Below are 7500 nucleotides of genomic sequence, written 5' to 3' on the forward strand. Positions count from 1 at the left end.
AGGAGCAGCAGCAGGAGCAGCAGCAGCAGCAGGAGCAGCAGGAGCAGCAGCAGCAGCAGGAGCAGCAGCAGCAGCAGGAGCAGCAGCAGCAGCAGCAGGAGCAGCAGCAGCAGCAGGAGCAGCAGCAGCAGCAGGAGCAGCAGCAGGAGCAGCAGCAGCAGCAGGAGCAGGAGCAGCAGCAGGAGCAGCAGCAGCAGGAGCAGCAGCAGCAGCAGGAGCAGCAGCAGCAGCAGCAGCAGCAGCAGCAGCAGGAGCAGCAGCAACAGCAGCAGAAGCAGCACGAGCAGCAGCAGCAGCAGGAGTAGCAGCAGCAGCAGGAGCAGCAGCAGCAGCAGAGCAGGAGCAGCAGCAGCAGCAGGAGCAGCAGCAGCAGCAGGAGCAGCAGCAGGAGCAGCAGCAGGAGCAGCAGCAGCAGCAGGAGCAGCAGGAGCAGCAGCAGCAGCAGGAGCAGCAGCAGCAGCAGGAGCAGCAGCAGCAGCAGCAGGAGCAGCAGCAGCAGCAGGAGCAGCAGCAGCAGCAGGAGCAGCAGCAGGAGCAGCAGCAGCAGCAGGAGCAGCAGCAGCAGCAGGAGCAGCAGCAGCAGCAGGAGCAGCAGTAGCAGCAGCAGCAGCAGGAGCAGGAGCAGCAGCAGGAGCAGCAGCAGCAGCAGGAGCAGCAGCAGCAGCAGCAGCAGCAGCAGGAGCAGCAGCAGCAGCAGCAGCAGCAGCAGCAGCAGCAGCAGCAGCAGCAGCAGCAGCAGCAGCAGCAGCAGCAGCAGCAGGAGCAGCAGCAGCAGCAGCAGCAGCAGCAGCAGCAGCAGGAGGAGGAGGTGCTTACATCCGCAATGTTGATGTTAATTATATTCTTATACAATAGGCTGTGTTCTGATGATTAAGATAAGTTTTTTAAACAGTGTTGAACTATGATAGTTCTGAAGGTATAATTACATACAACTATTACTGATGGTGAAAGTTAAATAGTGAAATTGAAAAAAAAAATGGTTGGTTAATGGGAGCTTAAAACCTATCATCTACACTAGTCATTAAGACCTCATGTCTTAATGACTAAAATACTTTAATCCCTAAAATAAGGATGAAGGTATACGAACTTTCAGCGTATATACGAAGATATATATGGTATATACATCTTGGACATCAACGTCTCTGACTGCATCAAAGATCTCGCCAACTTTGTCGTACAAAACATCGGCAGGAAATAAAAAGAATGAGCGAGCCGAGTTATATATATATATATATATATATATATATATATATATATATATATATATATATATATATATATATATATATATATATATATACAGAGCACCGTTGAGTGTGTGTATGTACACTGGTGAAGGGGTGTATATCTCTGTATATCCTTAGTTTACCTTAGTTCCTATTTTTAGAGATTAAGGTATCTTTATGATGAAGGTGTAGTCTATGGGTATTAAACCTAATAAATTATACTTCTTCTTCTACTACTGCTGCTACTACTACTACTACTACTACTACTACTACTACTACTAATAATAATAATAATAATAATAATAATAATAATAATAATAATAATAATAATAATAATAATAATAATAAAAATCAGGAATTCCAAGGCTTGTGCTAATATCATGCCTTGACTGACAGGTTTGTGGATGAAGATGATTGACAAGTGTGTGGGCGAGGATGATTGACAGCCAGTGACGGGCTCAGAAAAGTCACCCACAAAATGGCCCCATATTCTCCGGCCCAAACCCGCGCCCACGCCCACGCCCACGCCCACGCCCAACACGCTCATCTTATCGTCCTCATCCTCTTATTTGGTAAGTAATTACTTAATAAAGCTAGAAAATTAACATCCAGTTATTAAGTATACATACATACATACATATATAAATATATATATATGCAAAACAACCACTCTGAAAGAATAGAGAAATTCCAAGCGCTTTCGTGACTACTCACATTATCAAGGAACTATGAAAGTGAAGCATCCAAGGAAGCTATATAAGGGGTCGGCCAGCACCTCACTATCAGATCCCACAACGGTTAAACACGTGACGCGCGGCGAGCCAACTTGGATAGGTCCTTTGCAAAACTCACCCCCAAGCTATTTATTTGTCCAGTGTATTATTAAATTCTACCCAAATTCTATTAATTATAAATGGATCTAATTTATATAAACCAAAGGAAATATTCATATTATTGTCAAAACTGCTTTTTATGAAACAAGATTCAATTATATTCCTGTCGACCATGGACTTGCTTGATACTACTTTCTCAACTTTTTGAAAATCAATTGGATGGTTAAAATCTCTTACATGAATAAATAGAGCATTGGAATCTTGTCCAGTTCTAATGCTATATTTATGTTGTTTTAATCTTAGTTCGAGATTTTTACCAGTTTGACCGTAATAAACTTTATCGCAAATTTTACAAGGAATCTTATAGACACATCCATCAGCATTTTGGGGGGAATTCTTAATCAAAAGTTTTTTTACTGTATCAAGATTTTTGAATACAACTTTAATATTAAAAGTCTTAAGAAGAGAAGGCATATCAACCAAGTTTTCATGGTAAGGGAGAACCAACATATTTTTAGTTGAATAAGGCTGGTTGCCCTTTTTTGGATTATAAAAAGTGTTCCTAGCAACTTTAAAAGATTTATCAATTACATTTCTTGGGTATTTTAAATCATTACCTATTTCATAAATTTTGGATATTTCCTCATCTATGAACTCAGGACTACAAATTCGTAAAACTCTCAAAAACATTGATGAGAAAACAGACAGTTTGACTCTATCTTGATGCGAGGAATAATAGTGGACATAGGAACAGTTATTTGTAGGTTTTCTGTAAATTTTAAATTTGAATTCATTATTACCCTTAATAATTAAAACATCTAGAAAAGGCAATGAGTTATTTTCTTCAAACTCAACAGTAAAGTTTATAGAATGGGCTAAGCTATTTAATTTTCCAAGAAAATGGTGTATATCTACATTTTTGGGCATAAGACACAAAATATCATCAACATATCTGAACCATTTAGCTCTATTAGGGAGGATTGTGTTAAGCAACCTTGTTTCAAAAAATTCCATGTATAGGTTACTAAGAACAGGTGAAAGAGAATTTCCCATTGCCATACCAAACTTCTGAGTGTAAAACTTATCATTAAATACAAATTTTGCATCAACAATGCAAAGTTTAATAAGTTTAATGATAGTAGGAACAGGCAATGGTAAATCATAGTTAACGAGTTCTGAAGAACTCGTTAACTATGATTTACCATTGCCTGTCCCCTCATCAATGTTTTTGAGAGCTTTACGAATTTGTAGTCCTGAGTTCATAGATGAGGAAATATCCAAAATTTATGAAATAAGTAATGATTTAAAATACCCAATAAATGTAATTGATAAATCTTTTAAAGTTGCTAGGAACACTTTTTATAATCCAAAAAAGGGCAACCAGCCTTATTCAACTAAAAATATGTTGGTTCTCCCTTACCATGAAAACTTGGTTGATATGCCTTCTCTTCTTAAGACTTTTAATATTAAAGTTGTATTCAAAAATCTTGATACAGTAAAAACACTTTTGATTAAGAATTCCCCCCAAAATGCTGATGGATGTGTCTATAAGATTCCTTGTAAAATTTGCGATAAAGTTTATTACGGTCAAACTGGTAAAAATCTCGAACTAAGATTAAAACAACATAAATATAGCATTAGAACTGGACAAGATTCCAATGCTCTATTTATTCATGTAAGAGATTTTAACCATCCAATTGATTTTCAAAAAGTTGAGAAAGTAGTATCAAGCAAGTCCATGGTCGACAGGAATATAATTGAATCTTGTTTCATAAAAAGCAGTTTTGACAATAATATGAATATTTCCTTTGGTTTATATAAATTAGATCCATTTATAATTAATAGAATTTGGGTAGAATTTAATAATACACTGGACAAATAAATAGCTTGGGGGTGAGTTTTGCAAAGGACCTATCCAAGTTGGCTCGCCGCGCGTCACGTGTTTAACCGTTGTGGGATCTGATAGTGGGGTGCTGGCCGACCCCTTATATAGCTTCCTTGGATGCTTCACTTTCATAGTTCCTTGATAATGTGAGTAGTCACGAAAGCGCTTGGAATTTCTCTATTCTTTCAGAGTGGTTGTTTTGCATATTTTGAAATCACCTGTTTACTGTGATCTTATTGCACATATATATATATATATATATATATATATATATATATATATATATATATATATATATATATATATATATATATATATATATATATATATATATATATATATATATATATATATATATATACATATATATATATACATATATATATATATATATATATATATATATATATATATATATATATATATATATATATATATATATATATATATATATATATATATATATATATATATATATATATATATATATATGCAAAACAACCATTCTGAAAGAATAGAGAAATTACAAGCGCTTTCGTGACTACTCACATTATCAAGTCACGACAGCGCTTGGAATTTCTCTATTCTTTCAGAGTGGTTGTTTTGCATATTTTGAAATCACCTGTTTACTGTGATCTTATTGCATATATATATATATATATATATATATATATATATATATATATATATATATATATATATATATATATATATATATATATATATATATATATATATATGCAATAAGATCACAGTAAACATGTGATTTCAGAATATGCAAAACAACCACTCTGAAAGAATAGAGAAATTCCAAGCGCTTTCGTGACTACTCACATTATCAAGGAACTATGCTTTACTATGCTTCGTATATATATATATATATATATTTATATATATATATATATATATATATATATATATATATATATATATATATATATATATAAATATATATATATATATATATATATATATATATATATATATATATATATATATATATATATATATATATATATATATATATATATATGCAAAACAACCACTCTGAAAGAACAGAGAAACTCCAAGCGCCTTCGTGAATACTCACACTATCAAGTTCCTTGATAGTGTGAGTAGTCACGAAAGCGCTTGGAGTTTCTCTGTTCTTTCAGAGTGGTTGTTTTGCATATTCTGGAATCACCTGTTTACTGTGATCTTATTGCATATATATATTATATATATATATATATATATATATATATATATATATATATATATATATATATATATATATATATATATATATATATATATACATATATATATATATATATACATATATATATATACATATATATATATATATATATATACATATATATATATACATATATATATATACATATATGAATGTGTAAATTCAAGAATTATGTGGATTAAAGTAAAGGTTGTATGCGAAAAGTGGGTCATAATAAGCGTGTATGCACCTGGAGAAGAGAGGAATGTAGAGGAGAGAGAGAGAGATTTTGGGAAATGTTAAGTGAATGTATAGGAGCCTTTGAACCAAGTGAGAGAGTAATTGTGGTGGGGGACCTGAATGCTAAAGTAGGAGAAACTTTTAGAGAGGGTGTGGTAGGTAAGTTTGGGGTGCCAGGTGTAAATGAAAATGGGAGCATTTTGATTGAACTTTGTATAGAAAGGGGTTTAGTTATAGATAATACATATTTTAAGAAAAAGAGGATAAATAAGTATACAAGATATGATGTAGGGCGAAATTACAGTAGTTTGTTGGATTATGTATTGGTAGATAAAAGACTGTTGAGTAGAATTCAGGATGTACATGTTTATAGAGGGGCCACAGATATATCAGATCACTTTCTAGTTGTAGCTACACTGAGAGTAAAAGGTAGATGGGATACAAGGAGAATAGAAGCATCAGGGAAGAGAGAGGTGAAGGTTTATAAACTAAAAGAGGAGGCAGTTAGGGTAAGATATAAACAGCTATTGGAGGATAGATGGGCTAATGAGAGCATAGGCAATGGGGTCGAAGAGGTATGGGGTAGGTTTAAAAATGTAGTGTTAGAGTGTTCAGCAGAAGTTTGTTGTTACAGGAAAGTGGGTGCAGGAGGGAAGAGGAGCGATTGGTGGAATGATGATGTAAAGAGAGTAGTAAGGGAGAAAAAGTTAGCATATGAGAAGTTTTTACAAAGTAGAAGTGATGCAAGGAGGGAAGAGTATATGGAGAAAAAGAGAGAGGTTAAGAGAGTGGTGAAGCAATGTAAAAAGCGAGCAAATGAGAGAGTGGGTGAGATGTTATCAACAAATTTTGTTGAAAATAAGAAAAAGTTTTGGAGTGAGATTAACAAGTTAAGGAAGCCTAGAGAACAAATGGATTTATCAGTTAAAAATAGGAGAGGAGAGTTATTAAATGGAGAGTTAGAGGTATTGGGAAGATGGATGGGATATTTTGAGGAATTGTTAAATGTTGATGAAGATAGGGAAGCTGTGATTTCGTGTATAGGGCAAAAAGGAATAACATCTTGTAGGAGTGAGGAAGAGCCAGTTGTGAGTGTGGGGGAAGTTCGTGAGGCAGTAGGTAAAATGAAAGGGGGTAAGGCAGCCGGGATTGATGGGATAAAGATAGAAATGTTAAAAGCAGGTGGGGATATAGTTTTGGAATGGTTAGTGCAATTATTTAATAAATGTATGGAAGAGGGTAAGGTACCTAGGGATTGGCAGAGAGCATGCATAGTTCCTTTGTATAAAGGCAGAGGGGACAAAAGAGAGTGCAAAAATTATAGGGGGATAAGTCTGTTGAGTATACCTGGTAAAGTGTATGGTAGAGTTATTATTGAAAGAATTAAGAGTAAAACGGAGAATAGGATAGCAGATGAACAAGGAGGCTTTAGGAAAGGTAGGGGGTGTGTGGACCAGGTGTCTACAGTGAAATATATAAGTGAACAGTATTTAGATAAGGCTAAAGAGGTCTTCGTGGCATTTATGGATTTGGAAAAGGCGTATGACAGGGTGGATAGGGGGGCAATGTGGCAGATGTTGCAAGTGTATGGTGTAGGAGGTAGGTTACTGAAAGCAGTGAAGAGTTTTTACGAGGATAGTGAGGCTCAAGTTAGAGTATGTAGGAAAGAGAGAAATTATTTCCCAGTAAAAGTAGGCCTTAGACAAGGATGTGTGATGTCACCGTGGTTGTTTAATATATTTATAGATGGGGTTGTAAGAGAAGTAAATGCGAGGGTCTTGGCAAGAGGCGTGGAGTTAAAAGATAAAGAATCACACATAAAGTGGGAGTTGTCACAGTTTCTCTATGCTGATGACACTGCTCTTTGGAGATTCTGAAGAGAAGTTGCAGAGATTGGTGGATGAATTTGGTGGGGTGTGCAAAAGAAGAAAATTAAAAGTGAATTCCCGGAAAGAGTAAGGTTATGAGGATAACAAAAAGATTAGGTGATGAAAGATTGGATATCAGATTGGAGGGAGAGAGTATGGAGGAGGTGAATGTATTCAGATATTTGGGAGTGGACGTGTCAGCGGATGGGTCTATGAAAGATGAGGTGAA

General features: G+C 35.4%; 1 protein-coding gene across 4 annotated transcripts in view; it reads left to right on the forward strand.

Annotated features, from left to right (window-relative positions):
• The window catches only part of LOC128700596 (cell adhesion molecule 2), a 132277-nt gene that overhangs the window by 64054 nt on the left and 60723 nt on the right, over positions 1-7500 (forward strand). For all 4 annotated transcript variants that reach the window (XM_070098886.1, XM_070098888.1, XM_070098889.1 and 1 more), the window contains one exon: positions 1623-1798. In XM_070098886.1, the coding sequence (XP_069954987.1) occupies positions 1705-1798 (94 nt within the window). In that variant the 5' untranslated portion in view covers positions 1623-1704. The remainder of the gene's footprint in view (positions 1-1622; positions 1799-7500) is intronic.

Source organism: Cherax quadricarinatus, chromosome 65 (assembly GCF_038502225.1).
Source record: "Cherax quadricarinatus isolate ZL_2023a chromosome 65, ASM3850222v1, whole genome shotgun sequence".
Taxonomy (NCBI): domain Eukaryota; kingdom Metazoa; phylum Arthropoda; class Malacostraca; order Decapoda; family Parastacidae; genus Cherax; species Cherax quadricarinatus.